The following is a 26777-nucleotide window of genomic DNA, read 5'->3' as shown; positions in this document are numbered from 1 at the left end:
AAGGACCTTGAGTCTCCTAACTTTGATGATAAGTGGCTCAAGGTCTCTCTCTCTACTACCACACTTTTTCTGTTTCTCCTATTGCTCTCCTAATTCTACAAATTTTATATCCTTCAACTATTGAACTCCTGCCATGAAACTGTGACATCCTCTTACCCACAAGCTGAGATCCTTTACCCGGGATTTAAACGTTCACTATAGGGAATGGTTGAATTCCTCCCATATGGATGGTGGAGGGAATGAGGCCTTCACGTTCACCATCCTCAATGATATAGAGCAAATGATCTCCCACCTTACTTATATACCTGCTGTGACCACTCTCTAAATATTCTAGATTTGTTTTTTACATCTAGTCCATCTTGCTGTATATACACAATCTTCCCCCCAATTGGTTCATCCGATCACAGTCTCATAAAGCAAGGACTGGGTATTCTGAAATGTTTTAACTCATGTTTTGATATTGTATGTTGAGGAAATATTGATATATGTGAGATAAGCGCTGCTAAATGCCTTGATCTGCTTGTGCTGTTTTGTGATGTTGTAAGTAGTCATCATGATGTCAAAGTCCTTTATAAGTGTCACTCTGTACTTGCCCTTAGCCATGCTCTTCCCCAGCTCCATTTTCTTTATGAGGTTTAAAAACATTCCTCTTGCACTTTGTGTGAGACACGGATGGCTTTGAGGAGCTGTCAGGCAATTGCTGATGACACTTGAAAGGGGTCATTGTTTACAGTAGTAAACTAAGAAGCACAAAATCTACGTGTGCTAGACCATCCCACAACGTCACCCCAGAAGGCACATAGGTGACAGTAAACAGTTGCCATTGCCTTAAAACACCAGGTGGTGAGTATACCAGTCTGGTGCAGTGTGTTATTTGAAAAAATATTTACGCATTTCTTTAATTGTTTGAAGTTTTTGTGGATAATCAAGTGTAGCCAGCTGAAACTGAAAAGCATGTTTTAGAATTTTGTGTCTCAAAGTAAGGATAACAGGTTTTACTGTATATCTGATATGCTAGTTTGGTTGATGCTTTGTCTCAACAGTGTCATCAGAGGTTTGATACTGATGCCTCTGTTCTCTCTAGGAAGAGAGATCATTTATTGAGAGAAGGAAGAGAGTAGGTGATAGGACAGAACTCTGAGGAATACCACTGTTAGTAGGTAGAGGGGGTAAGTCACTCCATCAAGGAATACTTCATTGTAATAGATAGAGAGGAAACTGCATTATGGGACAAAGACACAGAAGAGAAACTAAAGGAAGAGAGTTTAGCATACAAAGAATTGTGCCACACCCTGTCAGATGCTCTGTTGATGTTGACAGTTACAAAAGTTTCACCAAAATTCTTAGGAGAGGAAGACCTTGGGTGAGTATTCAGTACAGTGAAATCTGCACTGGTGATAAGAAAGGAGGGAATGTTTGAGAGATTAAGGGATGAAGAGAGATTGAAAAACTGCAGATAGCAGAAGCGAGAACAATGAGGTTGTAGGAGGGGTTGGAGTTGTTTCCTTTCTTAGGGATAAGCTACACCAAGGCATGCTTCAAAGCTGATTGTAGTGACTGGTTGGGAAGCCAGTGTTTCCCCACTAGAAAGACAGAAGATTAGAAGCTCCTCATTTCAGTTTTCTTTATGGATGTCCTAGAGTATTTCTCATGCTTGCAGAGCATCGCTTCAGAGGTAAAAAGGTGGTTTAAATTTTGGAACATATTTTTTGAAAGTACTATATATCATGAGTGCTCAGTGGTAAGAATTTCAAATTTAGATTTTTTTTATGTGTATCGATCATGGTGAGGTGCCTGATGATTGGTGGAATGCATTTAAAGTGCAATTGTGTAAAGGTAAAGGGGACAGAGGTGGGTGTTCAAATTATATAGGTAAAATTTTGTAAGGTCTACAAAGTTTTATTGGATTGTGGTGATTGTGAGGGTGTTAGTATGCACAGAGCATCAGAGTGGGGGAAGAACATTAGGGTTTCAGGAGTGGTAGAGGATGTACGGATCAGGTGTTTGCTTTAAAGAATTTGTATGAGAAATACTTAAAGAAACAGAAGGAAGTAGTATTTATGTATATGAAAGGGTTGAGATGATATAATTTGTGGAAGTTTTTATGAATAGATGATGTAGAAGCAGTGAGGGTTTTTTTATCATGAGAGTAAGGCATGTGTGCAATTAGGAAGAGAGGAGAGTGAGCTGTTCCAGGTAAGGATGGGTGTGTGATAGGTATTTGTGATGTCACAATGGCCGTTGAATTTGTTTATGGATGGGTTGGGGAGGGAGGTAAATGCAAGGGTCTGGGAGAGAGTGACAGATATGAAGTCTGTGGGGAGGGGAGTCCATTGTTGCTTGCTGATGACGAGGCAATGGTGGCAGATTCATGTGAGAAACTGCAGAAGATGGTGTATGAGTTTGAAAGAGTTTGTAAAAGGAGGAAGCTGAGAGTAAGTGAACAAAAGCAAAATAATTATGTTTAACAATGCAGACAGATAAGTTAGTTGGAATGTGAATTTGAATTGGGAAAGCTTGGAGGACGTGTGATTTAGATTCGTGGGAGTGGACAGAGGTGAGTCTTGGATGAGTGAGGGGGTGAAGGTTTTAAGCTTTGAGAACTGTATGGAAAGAAAGGTTGCTGTCTGGGAAGGTGAAAATGGTATGTTTGAAATAGTGGTCTCAGCAATTTAGTGTGGATGGGAGAAATGGGCTATAGAAGAGAATTTACAGAGGAGGGTGGATATATTGGAACTTAAATGTTTGAGAACAATATGTGGTGTGAGGAGCATTGATTGAATAAGTGATAGTAGTGTGCGAAAGAAGGGTGATAACAAGTAGATTATGGTTGAGAAAGCTTAAGAGGGTTTGCTGAAATGGTTTGAGACTTACAGAGAGAATGAGTCAGGAGAGGTTAACAAAGAGGATGTACATGCAAAAGTGAAGGGAACAAGGAAAAGAGGATGGGGTGACCATATTGGAGATGGAAGGATGAAGTGTAAAGATTTTGATGCTTGGGGCCTGAACATGCAGGAAGGTGTAAGGTCACAGTGATTTGGAGCAATGTGGTATATTGTCAGTGGACTGAACCAGGACAAATGAAGCAGCCAGGGGAAACATTGGAAAAGTCTATGAGGCCTGGTTGTGGATAGGGGACTGTAGTTTCGGTGTAATGCACATTCAAGATAGAGAATAGATGTGAGCGAATGGGACCTTTTATTTGTTTGTTTCTGGTGCGACCTTGTTTACTTGGGAAATAGGGAACATGCATGTAAAAGAAAGTAGTTGACAAACACAATGTCAAGTGAATGAACTGTTATCTATATTTTGCTCTGTATGAAACATAAGGTAACACAAGTGCCTAGTTTTAGAGGCTATGGGAAGTAGAACCCATGGCAGTTGATAGGTTAGTCGGGATTATTTATGGTAGAATAGTTAAAAGTACAGTGAGTTGAAATAGACTTTGAAAGAATTGGATACTTGCTGCTTATGAAATAAGTTGGGCTAGAGCTATTTAATTTTTTCTTTTTGGATGTCAAATAATTGTGATAAATAAGAAATTAGGATTTTCCTTTATAAGGAAAAAGTTTATGGATGACTTTCTAACACTAGACCTAGACTGAAGATATATGAGAACTAAGAGGTTGTATGCCCTTCACACATCCCTTGTAAATGAAATTTAAGATAGTGTGAAATAGATTTCATACAGAAGTGTGTTGCTTCAGTTTTCTTTGAATATTGCAGGTGGGATTAGCAGATCGATCTCTAATGCCAGGTGATGTTGTACGTCGCTTGATTCGAGGTAAAGACACTCAACGTGGTTACTGCCGCCAAGTCCATGTAACTTCAAGTGTGCAGGTTGTGGGAACAAAACATGTTATATTAAATGTTAACAGCAATGATCTCACACCACTTGAGGTAAGTCTTCATGTTTAACGATTACCTTTTGCCAGTGAGGCTAGTTATTGATTTTCATTATTTGATTAGAAAAAGGATGGAATTTGTAATTCACCAGTGACTCCATATTTGAGAAATTTGATTCCATGAGGGCAGTATGTGTGATTTCATATTTGTGTTCAGGTTGAAAACCTCACCTGAACAGTCATCAATAAATCAGAAAAAAAACATGATTCAAGCAATACTTTTTCTTAATCTGACTGGAGATCTATTTGTATTAATAATCCCAATTTTTTTTTCCTTTTTTTAGAATATGTCATTTGGTTTCATTTTTAACCCAGAGTTGATCAGCTAATGACTTTTATGTTTATGGCCTAACTTGGAGGTCTTTAGATTTGATGTTAACGTTTTCTGGTCATTGATAAATTCAAGTAGAGGCATTCTTGGTGAATTTATTTGTGTGTGATGTTAACCTTTTTATGATCATGGACAGATTCAAGTAGGGGCATTCATGGTGAATTTATTCATTTTAGTTAACAAGTCATATATACTAGATCATATGGGATTAGAATTGCCACATTATATGAAATGATAATTCAGGAAGTCTATGTGAAGGAATTAGTTGAAGGGAATGAGGTGCTAACTGTTGGTAATAAACAAGGGAGTTATGGCTTGTAGAATTTAAGAAAGTAGAGTAGGTACAAGAGAAAAAAGTTGGTAGTGTGTTTTTAAAGAAAAACAAACCAAGGAGGTAACTAAAAAGAAAATACAGCAGGCAAAAAACATAGATTGTTATATTTTAAACTAATGAAAGTAAACCAAGAATACCTGATTTATGTGAGAAACTGCGGAAGCTGGTGACTGAATTTGGTAAAGTGTGTGAAAGGAGAAAGTTGAGAGTAAATGTGAATAGGAGCAAGGATATTAGGTACAGTAGGGTTGAGGGTCAAGTCAATTGGAAGGTAAGTTTGAATGGAGAAAAACTGGAGTAAGTGAAGTGTTTTAGATAGCTGGGAGTGGATTTGGCAGCAGATGGAACCATGGAAGCGGAAGTGAATCATAGGGTGGGGCAGGGGGCAAAAATTCTGGGAGCCTTGAAAAATGTGTGGAAGTCAAGAACATTATCTCGGAAAGCAAAAATGGCTATGTTTGAAGGAATATTGGTTCCAACAATGTTGTATGGTTGCGAGGCGTGGGCTATGGATAGAGTTGTGCGCAGGAGGGTGGATGTGCTTGAAATGAGATGTTTGAGGACAGTATGTGGTGTGAGGTGGTTTGATCGAGTAAGTAATGTAAGGGTAAGAGAGATGTGTGGTAATAAAAAGAGTGTGGTTGAGGGAGTAGAAGAGGGTGTTTTGAAATGGTTTGATCACATGGAGAGAATAAGTGAGGAAAGATTGACCAAGAGGATATATGTGTCAGAGGTGGAGGGAACAAGGAGATGTGGGAGACCAAATTGGAGGTGGAAAGATGGAGTGAAAAAGATTTTGAGTGATGGGGGCCTGAACATGCAGGAGGGTGAAAGGCAGGCAGGGATAGCATGAATTGGAATGATGTGGTATACCGTGGTCGACATGCTGTCAATTGATTGAACCAGGGCATGTGAAGTGTCTGGGGTAAACCATGGAAAGTTCTGTGGGGCCTGGATGTGGAAAGAGAGCTGTCGTTTCAGTGCATTATTACATGACAGCTAGAGACTGAGTGTGAACGAATGTGGCCTTTGTTGTCTTCCTAGTGCTACCTCGCGCACATGAGGGGGAAGGGGTTGTTATTTCATGTGTGGCGGGGTGGCGATGGAAATGAATAAAGGCAGACAGTATGAATTATGTACTTGTGTATATATGTATATGTCTGCGTGTATATATATATATATATGTATACGTTGAGATGTATAGGTATGTATATGTGCGTGTGTAGACATGTATGTATATACCTGTGTATGTGGGTGGGTTGGGCCATTCTTTCGTCTGTTTCCTTGCGCTACCTCGCTAATGCGGGAGACAGCGACAAAGCAAAATATATATATGATATAACCTAAAACCTGGTTGTGGGAAGGTAGACTGAAAAACAGTACATATATACAAATGTAGAGGAATTAACTGGGAAAGAAGGAACTGAAATTAGAGATCAAATAAAGAAAATCAGGTAAGGAAAGTATGTAGAAGAGAAAGTGCTTTTACACTTTTAGTAAGAGACTAAAAAATATGAGGAGCTGCTTGGAGATGATAGTCTTTTCAGACATTATATGATGAGTAAAATAATGGTAAAAAAAGTCTGCAAAATTGTCTTATTAGTGTACTGTTACCCAAAAAAGTTTTATAAACTGTATCAAATATTTAGTGAAAGTGATATTGAATTAGTATGATTCAGGAGGGATTGAATTGAAAGATTTAATTACCTTGAGAATCCAGTAAAGATACTAGCTTTTACAGCCATAAGTAAGTAAGTAAGTAGATGTTTGCCCTCTGCTTTTTCACAGTTACTGCCCTTGTGTTGGTTTCAAAGCTTTTTACAATTTTATTTTAACAACAGTCGTTTAGGTATCTCATCCTTATGATAGCAATAGTCTTGTATACCTGCAAATTATTGTTACATCTACAATTATGCATCCCAGGATACTAGGAGGTTATATTCATGATCAGGAATGGATGAAGCAAACATATTTAAAGAATTAGGTATGGCTTCATTCTCAAATTGTCTGTCACCGCCACATAGTTTTTCCACCCATAATTCTTTTTTCATCTAGACACTGCCTAGACTCTGACTGAATCTAAACCTTAGTTTCTTTAACATTTGTAAATAACTGAAGGTACAGGTGATGGACTGATGAGCTGTCACTCATCTGCCACACTTTTCACATTCGTGTTCTTGTATGATACTATCATATATCTCCTAAGTTACTGTGTAACTTCTTTTCTTTGGATTTACAAAGAATAGTCATGATAAGGCCTACCATGGGGAAGAAGATATGCTTTTAATCAATTCATATGTTTTTTATTTACTTTCATTATTATTATTTTTTTGCTTTTTAGGAGTTCACAACGGACATTGCTGTAGCCTTAGACTCCTGGGTGGGTATGGTGCACATGGTCAAGTGTCGACTAGTGATGCTGTGTGCTGATGGCTCAAGATGCATAATGTCTGACAGCGAAGCTCTAGAATTAGATGATATGCGGGATACACGAGACAGGGTTAGATTGGTAATTGTCATTCAAGCTCACGGTAACCTGTACATTGCTTGAGTTGAGTATGTGTCCTCCCCAAGCTGCATATTGATTTTCATAACCTTTGTTAAAGATGTTCTGATATTCAGAATGTGGCTCTTAGTGTCTCTAGACTGAATGTATTGTAAAGTAGCTGGAGAAAGCACATAGAATACAGATAGATGGACTAGGACTGGTAAGTGAGTCTTATTTTGAAATGTAGAATTTTAAAAAATTTTTTTTATATATTACCGTAAGGTAAATTGATTTTTCAACAGTATGTCTACCAATATCTAAAACGTTTTTCTGCATGTAGAGAGTACAGATAGTGCATTTTTGATGTAAATTCAAATTTTTTATTAAGATAATGTAATTTTCCACAGTATGTTTGTCAATATCTATAATGTTTTCCTACATGTAGAGAGTACAGATAGTACATTATTGATATGTACTCATATCCAGTCCACCAGGCAAGTGCTGTAGTCAGCATTTCCAGTTCCCAAGATAGCTGATTAACCAGTATGAAATATGTCTTGATTGAAAGGTAATGTTCTTGCATATGAAGCGGTCAATAGCCTGAAATAATTTCTCATTTCTGGAGGGAGCCCTGTAAACATCTGAGAAAGCACTTGCTTGATTTGGGGTTAAAATGTCCATTCACACCTCAGAATGAGTTAGAGGTCTTCCGGCTTTAACCACCATAGAATGTTTGAGAGCAACAGATATTCATTCATGTGACCATACAGCAACTTATGTAGGCTTTATATGTAATGTTGTGAAAGTGAGATGGGGCTGACACCTTTCACACCCACATTCATTTATACATCATCATTGATGCTTTTCAGACTGCTGCCCAGACCTTGACATTAATTGTAGATTTTTCATGACTTAGGACATAATTTCTGACTTCTACTTTGTATTTTAGAATCATTCAAGATCTGATTTTGAGTTAAAGATATTCTTCCATACTTTCCCCTATTTCATACATTAATGAGGTAGTGCCAGCATCAGATGAAGAACACCCACAGGTGCTCACATCCACTCTCTGTCGTTCATGTATATTGTAACTGGAAATGTAACAAAAAAAGTACAAAATGACCACAGAGAAATTGTGCAGTTTTCTGCTTGAAATGTTTGAATGGTAAGTATAGAACTGAAAAATGTTTACTATCATTTTGATGACAAGCTGTTAGTTTTGCTGTGTGCCTCGACAGCTGGAGACTAGTTGACCCTGATAACTGCAGGCTCAAACTATCTAATCCTGATTCATCACCCGAGTTGGAAAGTTCTTGAGAACTAATGTTGGCAGGTAAGAAAATTAGGCAGATCATAGTGATGTCATTTAGACCAAACATAGTGCCAGAGATTTTAATATGCTAATTTAAGCATATTAAGAATAAGAAGATGTTTTAGAAGGAGTTAAATAAAGTGCATAAGACAAAGGAGGGCAAGGAATAGAGTGAATTGGAGCGATGTGGTATACAGGGGTTGCGTGCTGTCAGTGGATTGAATCAAGTGCATGTGAAGCGTCGGGGTAAACCATGGAAGCGTGTAGTATTATATTTGTGTTGTGTGACGTGTGTATGTACATGTGTATGGGGGGGTTGGGCATTTCTTTCGTCGTTCCTGCGTACTCGCAAACGCGGGATGACAGCGGACAAAGTATAAAAAAAAAAAAAAAAAAAAAAAAAAAGAAATGAACAATTTGGGAACATTGTGAAGGGCAAGGGGAGGTAATGATAGTATGTTGAATGTAGAGAGAATGGAGAGAGTATTTTAAGGTTTGTTGAATGTGTTTGAGATAGAGTGGCAGATGTAGGGTGTATTGGATCGAGGTGGTGAGCGAAGTGGAAGGTCAGGGAGAATGATTTGGTAACAGAGAGAGGTAGTGAGCTTTGCAGAAGAATAGCCGCAAGGCGGTGGGTTGGATGTATTGCTGTGGAATTATTAAAATGGTGACTGTGTTTTGAGGTTGGAGAATATCATGTCTATGGGTCATGGTGAATGCAGGATAGGAATGATGCATATCATGTATAGGCAAGGATAAGATGAATGCTCAATTACAGAGGATAGTTTGAGGAATGTATGGAGAAATACTAGAAAGCAATGGTTTGTATTAGCATTATGGATCTGGAGAGCAATGTGTGTGAAGGACTTGTGGAAGTATTAAGAATATATGGTGTGGGAGGCAAGTTGTTAGAAGCAGTGAAAAGTTTTTATCGAGGATGTAAGGCATGTGTACGTGTAGGAAGAGAGGAAAGTGATTGGTTCTCAGTGAATGTAGGTTTGCGGCAGGGGTGTGTGATGTCTCCATGGTTGTTTAATTTGTTTATGGATGGAGTTGTTAGGGAGGTGAATGCAAGAGTTTTGGAAAGAGGGGCAAGTATGAAGTCTGTTGGGGATGAGAGAGCTTGGGAAGTGAGTCAGTTGTTGTTCGCTGATGATACAGCGCTGGTGGCTGATTTATGTGAGAAACTGCGGAAGCTGGTGACTGAATTTGGTAAAGTGTGTGAAAGGAGAAAGTTGAGAGTAAATGTGAATAGGAGCAAGGATATTAGGTACAGTAGGGTTGAGGGTCAAGTCAATTGGAAGGTAAGTTTGAATGGAGAAAAACTGGAGTAAGTGAAGTGTTTTAGATAGCTGGGAGTGGATTTGGCAGCAGATGGAACCATGGAAGCGGAAGTGAATCATAGGGTGGGGCAGGGGGCAAAAAATTCTGGGAGCCTTGAAAAATGTGTGGAAGTCAAGAACATTATCTCGGAAAGCAAAAATGGCTATGTTTGAAGGAATATTGGTTCCAACAATGTTGTATGGTTGCGAGGCGTGGGCTATGGATAGAGTTGTGCGCAGGAGGGTGGATGTGCTTGAAATGAGATGTTTGAGGACAGTATGTGGTGTGAGGTGGTTTGATCGAGTAAGTAATGTAAGGGTAAGAGAGATGTGTGGTAATAAAAAGAGTGTGGTTGAGGGAGTAGAAGAGGGTGTTTTGAAATGGTTTGATCACATGGAGAGAATAAGTGAGGAAAGATTGACCAAGAGGATATATGTGTCAGAGGTGGAGGGAACAAGGAGATGTGGGAGACCAAATTGGAGGTGGAAAGATGGAGTGAAAAAGATTTTGAGTGATGGGGGCCTGAACATGCAGGAGGGTGAAAGGCAGGCAGGGATAGCATGAATTGGAATGATGTGGTATACCGTGGTCGACATGCTGTCAATTGATTGAACCAGGGCATGTGAAGTGTCTGGGGTAAACCATGGAAAGTTCTGTGGGGCCTGGATGTGGAAAGAGAGCTGTCGTTTCAGTGCATTATTACATGACAGCTAGAGACTGAGTGTGAACGAATGTGGCCTTTGTTGTCTTCCTAGTGCTACCTCGCGCACATGAGGGGGAAGGGGTTGTTATTTCATGTGTGGCGGGGTGGCGATGGAAATGAATAAAGGCAGACAGTATGAATTATGTACTTGTGTATATATGTATATGTCTGCGTGTATATATATATATATATGTATACGTTGAGATGTATAGGTATGTATATGTGCGTGTGTAGACATGTATGTATATACCTGTGTATGTGGGTGGGTTGGGCCATTCTTTCGTCTGTTTCCTTGCGCTACCTCGCTAATGCGGGAGACAGCGACAAAGCAAAATATATATATGATATAACCTAAAACCTGGTTGTGGGAAGGTAGACTGAAAAACAGTACATATATACAAATGTAGAGGAATTAACTGGGAAAGAAGGAACTGAAATTAGAGATCAAATAAAGAAAATCAGGTAAGGAAAGTATGTAGAAGAGAAAGTGCTTTTACACTTTTAGTAAGAGACTAAAAAATATGAGGAGCTGCTTGGAGATGATAGTCTTTTCAGACATTATATGATGAGTAAAATAATGGTAAAAAAAGTCTGCAAAATTGTCTTATTAGTGTACTGTTACCCAAAAAAGTTTTATAAACTGTATCAAATATTTAGTGAAAGTGATATTGAATTAGTATGATTCAGGAGGGATTGAATTGAAAGATTTAATTACCTTGAGAATCCAGTAAAGATACTAGCTTTTACAGCCATAAGTAAGTAAGTAAGTAAGTAGATGTTTGCCCTCTGCTTTTTCACAGTTACTGCCCTTGTGTTGGTTTCAAAGCTTTTTACAATTTTATTTTAACAACAGTCGTTTAGGTATCTCATCCTTATGATAGCAATAGTCTTGTATACCTGCAAATTATTGTTACATCTACAATTATGCATCCCAGGATACTAGGAGGTTATATTCATGATCAGGAATGGATGAAGCAAACATATTTAAAGAATTAGGTATGGCTTCATTCTCAAATTGTCTGTCACCGCCACATAGTTTTTCCACCCATAATTCTTTTTTCATCTAGACACTGCCTAGACTCTGACTGAATCTAAACCTTAGTTTCTTTAACATTTGTAAATAACTGAAGGTACAGGTGATGGACTGATGAGCTGTCACTCATCTGCCACACTTTTCACATTCGTGTTCTTGTATGATACTATCATATATCTCCTAAGTTACTGTGTAACTTCTTTTCTTTGGATTTACAAAGAATAGTCATGATAAGGCCTACCATGGGGAAGAAGATATGCTTTTAATCAATTCATATGTTTTTTATTTACTTTCATTATTATTATTTTTTTGCTTTTTAGGAGTTCACAACGGACATTGCTGTAGCCTTAGACTCCTGGGTGGGTATGGTGCACATGGTCAAGTGTCGACTAGTGATGCTGTGTGCTGATGGCTCAAGATGCATAATGTCTGACAGCGAAGCTCTAGAATTAGATGATATGCGGGATACACGAGACAGGGTTAGATTGGTAATTGTCATTCAAGCTCACGGTAACCTGTACATTGCTTGAGTTGAGTATGTGTCCTCCCCAAGCTGCATATTGATTTTCATAACCTTTGTTAAAGATGTTCTGATATTCAGAATGTGGCTCTTAGTGTCTCTAGACTGAATGTATTGTAAAGTAGCTGGAGAAAGCACATAGAATACAGATAGATGGACTAGGACTGGTAAGTGAGTCTTATTTTGAAATGTAGAATTTTAAAAAAATTTTTTTTATATATTACCGTAAGGTAAATTGATTTTTCAACAGTATGTCTACCAATATCTAAAACGTTTTTCTGCATGTAGAGAGTACAGATAGTGCATTTTTGATGTAAATTCAAATTTTTTTATTAAGATAATGTAATTTTCCACAGTATGTTTGTCAATATCTATAATGTTTTCCTACATGTAGAGAGTACAGATAGTACATTATTGATATGTACTCATATCCAGTCCACCAGGCAAGTGCTGTAGTCAGCATTTCCAGTTCCCAAGATAGCTGATTAACCAGTATGAAATATGTCTTGATTGAAAGGTAATGTTCTTGCATATGAAGCGGTCAATAGCCTGAAATAATTTCTCATTTCTGGAGGGAGCCCTGTAAACATCTGAGAAAGCACTTGCTTGATTTGGGGTTAAAATGTCCATTCACACCTCAGAATGAGTTAGAGGTCTTCCGGCTTTAACCACCATAGAATGTTTGAGAGCAACAGATATTCATTCATGTGACCATACAGCAACTTATGTAGGCTTTATATGTAATGTTGTGAAAGTGAGATGGGGCTGACACCTTTCACACCCACATTCATTTATACATCATCATTGATGCTTTTCAGACTGCTGCCCAGACCTTGACATTAATTGTAGATTTTTCATGACTTAGGACATAATTTCTGACTTCTACTTTGTATTTTAGAATCATTCAAGATCTGATTTTGAGTTAAAGATATTCTTCCATACTTTCCCCTATTTCATACATTAATGAGGTAGTGCCAGCATCAGATGAAGAACACCCACAGGTGCTCACATCCACTCTCTGTCGTTCATGTATATTGTAACTGGAAATGTAACAAAAAAAGTACAAAATGACCACAGAGAAATTGTGCAGTTTTCTGCTTGAAATGTTTGAATGGTAAGTATAGAACTGAAAAATGTTTACTATCATTTTGATGACAAGCTGTTAGTTTTGCTGTGTGCCTCGACAGCTGGAGACTAGTTGACCCTGATAACTGCAGGCTCAAACTATCTAATCCTGATTCATCACCCGAGTTGGAAAGTTCTTGAGAACTAATGTTGGCAGGTAAGAAAATTAGGCAGATCATAGTGATGTCATTTAGACCAAACATAGTGCCAGAGATTTTAATATGCTAATTTAAGCATATTAAGAATAAGAAGATGTTTTAGAAGGAGTTAAATAAAGTGCATAAGACAAAAGAACAATTGGGAACATTGGTGAAGGGGCATATGGGGAGGTAATGATAAGTAGTGTTGAAGTGAGAGGGAGATGGAGAGAGTATTTTTAAGGTTTGTTGAATGTGTTTGATGATAGAGTGGCAGGTGTAGGGTGTTTTGGTCGAGGTGGTGAGCGAAGTGGAAGGGTCAGGGAGAATGATTTGGTAAACAGAGAAGAGGTAGTGAAGGCTTTGCAGAAGATGAAAGCCGGCAAGGCGGTGGGTTTGGATGGTATTGCTGTGGAATTTATTAAAAATGGGGGTGACTGTGTTGTTGACTGGTTGGTGAGGATATTCAATGTATCTATGGATCATGGTGAAGTGCCTGAGGATAGGTGGAATGTATGCATAGTGCCATTGTACATAGGCAAAGGGGATAAGAGTGAATGCTCAAATTACAGAGGTATAAGTTTGAGGAATGTATGTGAGAAATACTTAGAAAAGCAAATGGATTTGTATGTAGCATTTATGGATCTGGAGAAGGCATATGATAGAGTTGATAGAGATGCTCTGTGGAAGGTATTAAGAATATATGGTGTGGGAGGCAAGTTGTTAGAAGCAGTGAAAAGTTTTTATCGAGGATGTAAGGCATGTGTACGTGTAGGAAGAGAGGAAAGTGATTGGTTCTCAGTGAATGTAGGTTTGCGGCAGGGGTGTGTGATGTCTCCATGGTTGTTTAATTTGTTTATGGATGGAGTTGTTAGGGAGGTGAATGCAAGAGTTTTGGAAAGAGGGGCAAGTATGAAGTCTGTTGGGGATGAGAGAGCTTGGGAAGTGAGTCAGTTGTTGTTCGCTGATGATACAGCGCTGGTGGCTGATTCATGTGAGAAACTGCAGAAGCTGGTGACTGAGTTTGGTAAAGTGTGTGAAAGAAGAAAGTTAAGAGTAAATGTGAATAAGAGCAAGGTTATTAGGTACAGTAGGGTTGAGGGTCAAGTCAATTGGGAGGTGAGTTTGAATGGAGAAAAACTGGAGGAAGTGAAGTGTTTTAGATATCTGGGAGTGGATCTGGCAGCGGATGGAACCATGGAAGCGGAAGTGGATCATAGGGTGGGGGAGGGGGCGAAAATTCTGGGAGCCTTGAAGAATGTGTGGAAGTCGAGAACATTATCTCGGAAAGCAAAAATGGGTATGTTTGAAGGAATAGTGGTTCCAACAATGTTGTATGGTTGCGAGGCGTGGGCTATGGATAGAGTTGTGCGCAGGAGGATGGATGTGCTGGAAATGAGATGTTTGAGGACAATGTGTGGTGTGAGGTGGTTTGATCGAGTGAGTAACGTAAGGGTAAGAGAGATGTGTGGAAATAAAAAGAGCGTGGTTGAGAGAGCAGAAGAGGGTGTTTTGAAATGGTTTGGGCACATGGAGAGAATGAGTGAGGAAAGATTGACCAAGAGAATATATGTGTCGGAGGTGGAGGGAACGAGGAGAAGAGGGAGACCAAATTGGAGGTGGAAAGATGGAGTGAAAAAGATTTTGTGTGATCGGGGTCTGAACATGCAGGAGGGTGTAAGGAGGGCAAGGAATAGAGCGAATTGGAGCGATGTGGTATACCGGGGTTGACGTGCTGTCAGTGGATTGAATCAAGGCATGTGAAGCTTCTGGGGTAAACCATGGAAAGCTGTGTAGGTATGTATATTTGCGTGTGTGGACGTATGTATATACATGTGTATGGGGGTGGGTTGGGCCATTTCTTTCGTCTGTTTCCTTGCGCTACCTCGCAAACGCGGGAGACAGCGACAAAGCAAAAAAAGAAAAAAGTTTGTTGAGTATTCCTGGGAAATTATTTGGTAGGGTACTGATTGAGAGGGTCAAGGCATGTACATAGCATCAGATTGGGGAAGAGTAGTGTGGTTTCAGAAGTGGTAGAGTATGTGTGGATCAGGTGTTTGCTTTGAAGAATGTATGTGAGAAATACTTAGAAAAACAGATGGAAAAGGCATATGTTAGAGTTGATAGAGATGCTATGTGGAGGGTATTAAGAGTATATGGTGTGGGGATAAGTTGCTAGAAGCAGTAAAAAGTTTTTATTGAGGATGTAGGGCATGTGTACGGGTGGGGAGGGTGATTAGTTTTCAATGAATGTCAGTCTGTGGCAGGGGTGCATGATGTCACCATGGTTATTTAATTTGTTTATGGATGGGGTTGTTAGGGAGGTGAATAAAAGAGTTTTGGAGAGAAGGGCAAGTATGCAGTCTGTTGTGGATGGGAGGGCTTGGGAGGTGAGTCAGTTGTTGTTTGCGGATGATACAGCGCTGGTTGCTGATTTGGATAAGGAACTGCAGAAGCTGGTGACTGTGTTTGGTAAAGTGTATGAAAGAAGAAAGCTGAGAGTTAATGTGAATAAGAGCAAGGTTATTAGGTTTGAGGGAGAAAGTTAATTGGGAGGTTAGTTTGAATGGAGAAAACCTGGAGGAAGTGAAGTGTTTTAGAAATCTTTTATATATCTGGAAGTGGATTTGGCAGCGGATGGAACCATGAAAGCTGAAGTGAGTCACGGAGTGGGGGAGGGGGCGAAGGTTCTGGGAGCATTGAAGAATTTGTAGAAGGCGAGAACGTTATCACGGAGAGCAAAAATGGGCATGTTTGAAGGAATAGTGGCTCCAACAATGTTATATGGTTGTGAGGCATGGGCTATAGATAAGGTTTTGTGGAGTAGGATGGATGTGTTGGAAATGAGATGTTTTAGGACAATATGTGGTGTGAGGTGGTTTGATCAAGTAAGTAATGTAAGGGTGAGAGAGAGATGTGTGGTAATAAAAAGAGTGTGGTTGAGAGAGCAGAAGAGGGTGTATTGAAATGGTTTGGTCACATGGAGAGAATTAGTGAGGAAAGATTGACCAAGAGGATATATGTGTCAGAGGTGGAGGGAATGTGGAGAAGTGGGAGACCAAATTGGAGGTGGAAGGATGGAGTGAAAAAGATTCTGAGTGATCGGGGCCTGAACATACAGGTGTAAACCAGGGAAAGTTTTGTGGGGCCTGGATGTGGAAAGGGAGCTGTGGTTTCGGTGCATTACACATGACAGTTAGAGACTGAGTGTGAACGAATATGGCCTTTGTTGACTTTTCCTAGCGCTACTTCGCACGCACTGGGGGAGGGGGGTGCCATTTCATGTTTGGTGGGTGGCGGCAGGAATGGATGAAGGCAGCAATTATGAATATGTACATGTGTATATATATGTCTGTGTATTGGAAAGGATCACAACTTTGCGCGTTTTTGCGCCATTTGGTAAACATGTTTACCAAATGGCGTCTTAGTTTCGTCTCTTTGATGTATATCAACTGACTGTTATATTCCTCTCTTGTGTCTCCCCTGATGATGTGATTATTACATGAAAGTGCACTTGGGAACTTTTCATGTTTCATTTTCCCCGTGGACTCATAGGAATATCTGTGTATGTATATGTATGTATATGTTGAAATGTATATGTGTGTTTGATGGCGTATTTGTATATACATGTGTATGTGGGTGGGTTGGGCCATTCTTTCTTCTGTTTCTTTGCACTATCTTGCTAACGCGGGAGACAGCGGCAAAGAATAATGAATAGATATATACGCCGTCTTAACTAGGGTGACAATTATAGTGGTAGTGTCAATTAATCTCAAAGATTTTCTGCTGATAGTAGAATCAAAGAAGAATGTGTCAGGGTAAGTTGCATAGCTAGAAAACTTTTTATCAGAAATCAGGTTTTCTCTTAACATGGGAGAATCTTAGATTGTTTCTGATCAGAAGTTGACTTGGCTTGGCATGGGTTCAGTGGATGCTCCCAGATAGGTTCTCTTCTTTTTTTTAGCATACTAGGCTCTAGCTTTACAGAGTTCAAGTTCCTAAGCATGTGTTGTTGATCTTGGGTTAAGATCTTTTAGACAGAGTAATGTGATTTTTCGTTATGTTTTAGTATATTCATGATTATACCATGGAAAGTTCTGTTGGGCTTGGTTGTGGATAGGGAGCTATGGTTTCAGTGCATTACACATGACAGCTGGATAATTGATGTGAGAGGATGCAGCCTTTCTACATCAGTTTCTGGTGCAACTTTGTTAACTCAGGAAATGGCAATGAAGTATGAAAAAAGAGAACCTATGAAAGAGGATTGTAGGAAAATATATTTAAGATACAATTTTCAGTATCATTAACTCAGTATGATTTAAATGCTTTGAACTGATGATGATTGCTAGCAATTAGATGCATGGTACCACCTCTCTCTTCAATTTTTACTTTCATTTTTCTGAACATTTATATAATTATTGATTAATGCAATATGTAAGAACTTACAAAAGAGGATTGTTTAGAAAGAATGCAGGTGTATGAAAAGTACAGTTTATGTTCTGAGTGCATTACTTAAGAATGTATTGAAGAGAATTGTGTAGAAAAACTCAATGAAAAGTACAGTTTACCATATCATTCATGAATCATAAGTTGGAGTATTTTAAACAAAGGCAGTTGCATGTGTTTGTGTGATAGATGGCAACCCATCTCTACCAACCATTTTCTTCATTATTTTTCTGAATATGTTAATGATTAGTAGTTTTTCCTGACATATACAAATTGAATATATGTAGAATTGCTTTTTGTTTTAAAGGAAATATTAAGGACAATAATTAGTGTTGTTAGGGTCTCAGGTTCCTTACCTTGTATTTACATGAAAATGATTGAAGTTAACAAAACTGAACATAGGAGATTTCTTGGTTCCTATCTCATGAATTTGTGCAATGTGTGTGTATTGGGAAGTTTGTTTAGCAGAGCAAGGGTTATAGGTAGTACAGCTTTTGTGGCCAATCGTTTCAGAAATTTCTTTGAAAATAAGTTTTTAAGACATGAGAGACCGCTGTTCTGCTAGATTGCAGAAGCTGCATGTGTTGGAGTCTCCTTTTCTTGCTCACTTAATGGTTAATCCTCAGGGTGCCTCCTCTAATTTTCTAAGAGAAAAGGCGGTCACTTAAAGTATAACTCCAGGAAATGATCAACCTCTGGAGTTCACCAGTTATGGAGATTCTTTTGACATGGCCATCCCCTGGTGGGAGTTACCAGGGGGAATGGGCATCAGAGATATAGGTAGATAGATAAGCTACCTAAGGGGGACTAAAACCCATTTCAGGAGTACTGTAAAGCATGTTGGGAAATGGTTACATAACAACATTTTTATCGCAATATCCCCAGTATAGGCCTCATTTCTAAGCAAGATCATGAGGTGTTTGCATTGATCAAATGACGTCTTATTAAAATGATGATATGGATGTAATCATTTTAATTCTTAGGACTCTCCTTTAGTCAAATTTTTACTTCTTTAGAAGTTCTTATTTGTGAGAATCTGCAAAGAGAACTAGTTCTTATTGTAGGAAAGTTAATCCTATAATTAGTTTTTATAAGAGTGGTTCTTGGGTCTTGTTACAAGGTTAGGGGTGCCTGCCTGTGGATATTTTGAAGTTGGACATCAGTACTTAGGGAGCCTGATTTATCCTGTTTTTAGATTTATATCCTCTTCAGCCTTCTGTCTACAAGGAAGCCTTTTAAACTCAAAGAAACACTCTCAGTGAGAGTATTTTATGGAAGCTGTCTTTTTTAAAGAATCTATGTTAGTATTTAGAAGAATATGCTTTACTTCAACTTGCTATATTAATTTGCTCACTATGGTAGAGACTATTGCTTGCCTCTTCTTATTTCAGAAGATCTTGAGGCAAGTTGGCTTTAGTATCTTAGGATTTTTTTAAGGCAATTATGGATTAATTTCACATATGAACAGAGGGCTCCAATTTAAGAGTCCAAAATGACCTCACTTATCACTCTTCTTTCTCAGAAAGATTTTCTTTACATGTTTTAAGCTTTCTCCAAGTTTAGTAGCTATATACATCTTTAAGTAGCACTCCTCTGATACCAGCTTGGAAATTTAAGTGCATCATGAATCTCCTGTGGCAGACATTGTCAGAGGCCTAAATTTTAGATTTGGCTGTACTGTATTTAGGCTTTAATAGTTTTGATTTTCTTTGTAGACTGCGAACTGACAAACAGTGCTTGGCCAGGCAGTTGTTAAATGTATTGTTTATTAGCAAGCTTCATCAGTTTTCAAACCCCCTGTAAGGAAACTTTTTTCTATAAAACCTTTTTTTTTCCCTTTTTGATGCTGTCTAGAAGGTTTTAAAATTGAGAAATTCTACACATGTGTAGTTTGATAACTTTATAGTCAGGAAGAGAAGGCAAAGTGGACAGACTAAGAAAACATTTTCAAGAATTCCAATGGAGGATTTGCAGGACAATGTTCTTGAAGATCTTGGAAAAAAGTCAAGTTTTTGAAAGAAAATTGAAGGCGGGTTTGTAATGAGTATTTTGGAGAATTCCCTCTGGAAGAATATGTGCCAAAGGGCAGCATTTTAAGTGTTACTTGCTATATTTCTGCAGTTAATAGTGTTGTAGAAACTATTGTAGGGGATATTGAATTATCTCTGCATGTCGATAATGTGACTAATTGAACATCATCTTCTGAAGCTGCTGTAAAATGCTTGCAAATTTTTGTTACAATTGCCGATTGAGCATATAAATCTGGTTTTAATTTCTCATTAAAAACTGTAGCTGTACATTTTACAAGACCGACTAATAGATCAGCAATTCTACATGTATTATTGAAAGGCATTCTCATACCTTATGAAAAAGAAGCAAAATTTTTGGGTGTTCCTTTCAATAGAAGATTGACATGGGCCCCATATATTAACCCTTTAACTCTAGATGGTTATTTGTACAAACTTGGCAGCTTCTATAGACAGATATTTACACATCGAGTTGCCTGTATTTCATGGTTGTATGCAGAGCATAGGTGGCTGTCGAGGTGGCAGTGTGCAATAATTTCTCCCCGCAGTCAGTCATCTTGCAACCATGTAGTGACACTTTTTAGTGAGTTTCTTAGGAAAGAAATGGAGCGGCTGTTAACTGGATTCAGAGGACTAGGGAGAGGATAATCCTGAATTACTTGTTGATCTGTCTTCAGATCATGTGGCGAGTGATATTATGAACACTGATTCTTCAAGCACTGGAAGTTGACCACAATGAGGCAGGAGATATTTCTGGCAAAAGTCGAGACAGTGTTGCCAGTGCCCACCTGACTTTGATAACACTATATCTAACTGGTTAGTAACTTTACAGACTTTTTATGATTTTGCTGTTATGGAAAATTTGTCAGTGAATCACATTGATTATGATAATTGAAGAATTTTTACGTCAGTGAAAACATAATACAGTGATATGTCTCAATAACAAAATTCTAGAAATTAAGAAGTTATGATAACTGGAATTGAGCATTTGTTCTGGCATTATTCAGGTGATATAGTTTTTTTTTAGTTATCTCGGAAAGCAAAAATGGGTATGTTTGAAGGAATAGTGGTTCCAACAATGTTGTATGGTTGCGAGGCGTGGGCTATGGATAGAGTTGTGCGCAGGAGGATGGATGTGCTGGAAATGAGATGTTTGAGGACAATGTGTGGTGTGAGGTGGTTTGATCGAGTGAGTAACGTAAGGGTAAGAGAGATGTGTGGAAATCAAAAGAGCGTGGTTGAGAGAGCAGAAGAGGGTGTTTTGAAGTGGTTTGGGCACATGGAGAGGATGAGTGAGGAAAGATTGACCAAGAGGATATATGTGTCGGAGGTGGAGGGAACGAGGAGAAGAGGGAGACCAAATTGGAGGTGGAAAGATGGAGTGAAAAAGATTTTGAGTGATCGGGGCCTGAACATGCAGGAGGGTGAAAGGAGGGCAAGGAATAGAGTGAATTGGAGCGATGTGGTATACCGGGGTTGACGTGCTGTCAGTGGATTGAATCAAGGCATGTGAAGCGTCTGGGGTAAGCTATGGAAAGCTGTGTAGGTATGTATATTTGCGTGTGTGGACGTATGTATATACATGTGTATGGGGGGGGTTGGGCCATTTCTTTCGTCTGTTTCCTTGCGCTACCTCGCAAACGCGGGAGACAGCGACAAAGTATAATAAATAAATAAAAATATTAAGAAATATTCTCAGTTATCATCTTTGTGTTGAGTGGTTTGTAAATATAAACTACCCTCAATTCTAGACTGCAGAGTGAGTATTAGTTGTATTTAATGCCAAAAACCTTTGGCCTATGTTCTGAGTTGCACCACAAAATTGAGCAACCTCTCTGAAACTGCTCATCAAATCTACTTTCACATCAGAATTGCTTTAATATACTTTTCCTGTGTGTCAGAAATGATTTTACTCATCCTTTTTTATGAAAGTTGGTGACAGAGGGAATAGAAAACCACAGAACTGTTAAGATACATTGAGAAAATGAATATTACTGGAAAACATCAAGTTCCACCATGATGCAGTAATGGTCTTGATGGTAGAGACTTAGTATCTCATCTTTAGGTGCCCAGCTTTCACACAAATACCCAAGTATGACATATTGAAAGCAAATTGTTTCTGGGACTGAGAAAGCTATCAGCTTTTCCTATTGGTAGAGGCAGTGGTTGGCCACATGAAGTCATTTACTGGGTCAGATGTGGCCACATGTAGCCCATAGGCCACTTGTTGCCCACCTTTACCCTTGTGCAAAAGTTTAATGCTGGTATGCCAATTTTCTAGCGAGATTCTTTGGACTTTTGTAGACAACTATATCCAGGAATCAAGCATCAAATCTTTGGTTTTGAAAGTCTTCCATCTAGTGTTTTTAAATGCATGTTAAAAGAAAAGTGTGAAGAATGCTTAACAGATGATCTTTACATAAAATTTACTATTTCATTCAGATAATACCAGATGGCTTGATAATCTCTTCAAGTTTCTCATGAAAAGTTTTGAAGACCCAGTAGTCCCTTAAAACAACTTAGTGATCTGTTGCTATTAACTTTACTATGTATGTTTAGAGATTTCTTGTCTTATTCATGATGAGATTGAAGTTAGGAACCCTGTTGCTTCATATTAGTATTGTTTATGGGTGCCTCATCCCACAGTACTTGATATCAGTGTTTCTTGCCTAAACTGAAGTAGGTTGATGAGACCCTCTTCTAAGGTAATTTGTTGCTTCCTTATCTTAGCCTAACTGTTGGAGGTCATAAATCTTTAACTCCTATCTGTATGGATGACATGGATCTTATAATTTTTCTTTATGAAGATACGGTTTCTTTTAGATTGGGGATCGGGAATGTTGTAAAATTAATTCAATACTTAGGTTGAGGAATCTCCTGTGGTTTGAAGTTTTGAAGAGAATGGTCCTTTGGTTTTTCTAAAGCCCCTCTTCATAGATATTCATGGGGCTCTGTCTACTGATGAGAAAAGTAGGTATTGAAGAATAAGAAAACAATTTCATCCAGTACTTTTCCCTTCCCTTCTTTCCCACATTCATTTAGGAAAACATTTTCCTGATTCTGAAAAGTAATAGGCCCATTCAGTCACCAGCAGTCAGTGAATGTTTTTGGATGAAGGATGTCCTGTTCCCACCTCTACTCCATGCTAGTATACTGTAAACATTTAACATGGTGTGGTAAATAAAACATAAGTGATAGATTAGCACTTAAGTAAGAAAAAATATCCAGAGAATTATATGATTGCCTTTTGTAGGCCTTGTCCACAATTGAGTTAGAGATGTAGAGGGCCGTGCCTGACACTTGGGAACTGAGAGATGTTTATATCTGAATTTTTTTTCCCTCTGTACTCATTTCTTATGCAGGTTGGTGGTAGATTGGTAAATAACATGAATACATATGTATCACAATTCTATAAGCTTTTTAATTTGATTTTCTTGATTCATGGCTAAATTAATCCTCATTTTAAGAATCTTGTGTAAAACAACTAAATCGTGAGGACAGCTTGGTGGCACACTCAAAGTTTGGTGGATTTTACTGAAGGCCATCAGAGGTGTTCAGGTGCTAGGTAAAATTTTCTTATATTTTTCAGGATATGAAGATAATTTTTAATTGATACATTAGGAAGAACTTACTGAAGAGCATTGTATAGAAAAGCATGTATAGAAAATATAATTTATTGTATCATTGACTGATTATAAGTTGTGTTTTGAACTAAAGGCAATAGCGAGCATTTGGATGCCAAATGAGACGTCCATCTCTTTCATCATTTTCTTCTATATTTTTATGTTTATGTTGTACATTAAGTAGAAATTTACTCAAGAGAATTTTGTAGAAAAAAATATGTGAAAAATACTATTTACCACTCATTCACTGGGTATTAATTGAATGTTTTGAACTGAATGTAGTTGCAAGTGTCCAAGAGTTAGAACTTTCTCTAGTATTTTTCTGAATGTGTTGTTAATTCATGCATTAGAGAAGAACTTCCTGAAGAGCACTTTGTGGAAAAGATGTGTGAAAAATACAATTCACTGTATCATTTACAGATCATGATCTAAATGTTTTAAGCTGAAGGCAATTGCACGAGTTCAGCTGTTAGTTCAGACTTCCATTTCTCTGTGGAGTCTGGCTGTGGATAGAGAGCTGTACATTCTCTGTATTACACATGACAGTTTGTTTATGGATGTGAGTGGAGGTGACTTATCTCTTTGTTTTCTGGTGCTACCTCATTGACATTAGGTGTGGGGGAAAAGAAGAGAATGTATATGTTATCTTGTTTCTTTTCCTTCATGCATTTGTGCTGTATCCTGTGGGATGAGGTGATGCCAGTAATGGGTGAAGGTGAGCAAGTATGAATATGTACAGCTGTATATTTGTATACATATATGCAGTCTGTTGTGGATGAGAGAGCTTGGGAAGTGAGTCAGTTGTTGTTTGCTGATGATACAGCCCTAGTGGCTGATTCAGGTGAGAAACTGCAGAAGCTGGTGACTGAGTTTGGTAAAGTGAGTGAAAGAAGAAAGCTGAGAATAAATGTTAATAAGAGCAAGGTTATTAGGTACAGTAGGATTGAGTGAAAAGTCAATTGGGAGGTGAGTTTGAATGGAGAAAAACTGGAGGAAGTGAAGTATTTTAGAAATTTGGGAGTTGATTTGGCAGCGGAGGGAACCATGGAAGCAGAAATGAATCATAGGGTGGGGGAGAGGGCGAAAGTTCTGGAAGCGTTGAAGAATGTGTGAAAGTCGAGAACGTTATCTTGGAAAGCAAAAATGGTATGTTTGAAGGAATAGTGGCTCCAACAATGATATATGGTTGTGAGGCGTGGGCTGTAGATAGGGTTATGCGGAGGAGGGTGGATGTGCTGGAAATGAGATGTTTGAGGACAATATGTGGTGTGAGGTGGTTTGATCGAGTAAGTAATAATAGGGTAAGAGAGAGGTGTGGTAATAAAAAAGAGTGTGGTTGAGAGAGCAGAAGAGGGTGTTTTGAAATGGTTTGGTCGCATGGAGAGAATGAGTGAGAAAAGATTGACCAAGAGGATATACGTGTCAGAGGTGGAGGGAAGGAGAAGTGGGAGACCAAATTGGAGGTGGAAAGATGGAGTGAAAATGATTTTGAGTGATCAGGGCCTGAACATGCAGGAGGGTGAAAGGCATGCAAGGAATAGAGTGAATTGGAACAATGTGGTATACTGTGGTTGGCGTGCTGTCAGTGGATTGAACCAGGGCATGTGAAGCGTCTGGGATAAACCATGGAAAGTTTTGTGGGGCCTGGATGTGGAAAGGTGGGGCCTGGATGTGGAAAGGGAGGTGTTGTTTCGGTGCATTATACATGACAGCTAGAGACTGAATGTGAACGAATGTGGCCTTTGTTGTCTTTTCCTAGCGCTACCTTGCGCACATGCGGGGGGAGGGGGTTGTTATTTCATGTGTGGAGGGGTGGCGACAGGAATGAATAAAGGCAGACAGTATGAATTATGTACATGTGTATATATGTATATGTCTGTGTGTGTATATGTATGTATACGTTGAGATGTATAGGTATGTATATGTGTGTGTGTGGATGTGTATGTATATACATGTGTATGGGGGTGGGTTGGGCCATTCTTTCGTCTGTTTCCTTGCGCTACCTGGCTAACGCAGGAGACCGCGACAAAGTACAATAAATGAATAAATATTATATTATATATTATACTTTGTCGCTGTCTCCCCTGTTAGCAAGGTAGCGGCAGGAAACAGACAAAAGGATGGCCCAACTCGCCCACATACAAATGTATAAACACACGTCCACACACGCACATATACATACCAATACATTTCAACATATACATGTATATACATACACAGACATATACATATATACACCTGTACATGATTCATACTTGCTGCCTTTATTCATTTCCATCGCCACCCCGCCACACATGAAATGACAACCCCCTCCCCCTGCATGCAAATGAGGTAGCATTAGGAAAACACAACAAAGACCACATTCGTTCACACCAAAACCACAGCTCCCTTTCCACATCCAGGCCCCACAAAACCTTACTTAGTTTACCCTAGATGCTTCACATGCCCTGTTTCAATCCATTGACAGCACGTTGACCCTGGTATACCACATCGTACCAATTCACTCTATACCTTGCATGCCTTTCATCCTCCTTTATGCTCAGGCCCCGATCACTCAAAATCTTTTTTGCTCCATCCTTTCACCTCCAATTTGGTCTCCAACTTCTCGTTCCCTCCACCTCTGACATATATATTCTCTGGGAGGTAAGTTTGAATGGAGAAAAACTGGAAGAAGTGAAATGTTTTAGATATCTGGGAGTGGATTTAGCAGCGGATGAAACCATGAAAGCAGAAGTGAGTCACAGGGTGGGGGAGGGAGTGAAGGTACTGAGAGCGTTGAAGAATGTATGGAAGGCGAAAATGTTATCTCGAAGAGCAAAAGTGGGTATGTTTAATCCAGTTATTTCCAGTCACCAGCCTTTTTTCAGCACAGAAATCCACAAGCTCTTCACCATTTCTATTTACAACAATTATACCCTCAACTGCCACATTTCTCACCTTCACATTTAAATCACCCATGACTATTACCCGGTCTCGTGCATCAAAGCTGCTAATGCACTCACTCATATGCTCCCAAAACACATTCCTCTTATGATCTTTCTTCTCATGACCAGGTGCATAGGCACTAATAATCACCCGTCTCTCTCCATCCACCTTTGGTTTTACCCAGAAAAATCTAAAATTTACTTTCTTACACTCTATCACATCCTCCCACAACTCCTGCTTCAGGAGTAGTGCTACTCCTTCCTTTGCTCTTGTCCTCTCACTAACCCTTGATATACTCCCAAGACTTTCCCAAACCACTCTTGTCCTCTCACTAACCCTTGATATACTCCCAAGACTTTCCCAAACCACTCTTCCCCTTTACCCTTGAGCTTCATTTCACTCAGAGCCAGAACATCCAGGTTTCTTTCCTGAAACATACAACCTATCTCTCCTTTCTTCTCATCTTGGTTACATCCACACACATTCAGACACCCCAGTCTGAGCTTTGGAGGAGGATGAGCACTCCCCTCTTTGCTCCTCCTCCT

General features: G+C 39.0%; 1 protein-coding gene across 4 annotated transcripts in view; it reads left to right on the top strand.

Annotated features, from left to right (window-relative positions):
* Positions 1-26777, top strand: part of LOC139753747 ((E3-independent) E2 ubiquitin-conjugating enzyme UBE2O) — a 455778-nt gene that overhangs the window by 7473 nt on the left and 421528 nt on the right. For 2 of the 4 annotated variants that reach the window (XM_071670558.1, XM_071670556.1), the window contains exon 1: positions 11727-11917. In XM_071670558.1, coding sequence (XP_071526659.1) covers positions 11795-11917 — 123 coding nt within the window. In that variant the 5' untranslated portion in view covers positions 11727-11794. Of the gene's footprint in view, positions 1-3726; positions 3901-6911; positions 7080-11726; positions 11918-26777 lie in introns of those variants that run through there. The other 2 variants (XM_071670555.1, XM_071670557.1) reach the window with 2 other exon arrangements.

This window comes from Panulirus ornatus, chromosome 15 (genome assembly GCF_036320965.1).
Source record: "Panulirus ornatus isolate Po-2019 chromosome 15, ASM3632096v1, whole genome shotgun sequence".
In the NCBI taxonomy this organism is placed as follows: Eukaryota; Metazoa; Arthropoda; class Malacostraca; order Decapoda; family Palinuridae; genus Panulirus; species Panulirus ornatus.
The sequence above is the reverse complement of the archived record's forward strand: the minus strand, read 5'-3'. Positions and strand labels throughout refer to the sequence as shown.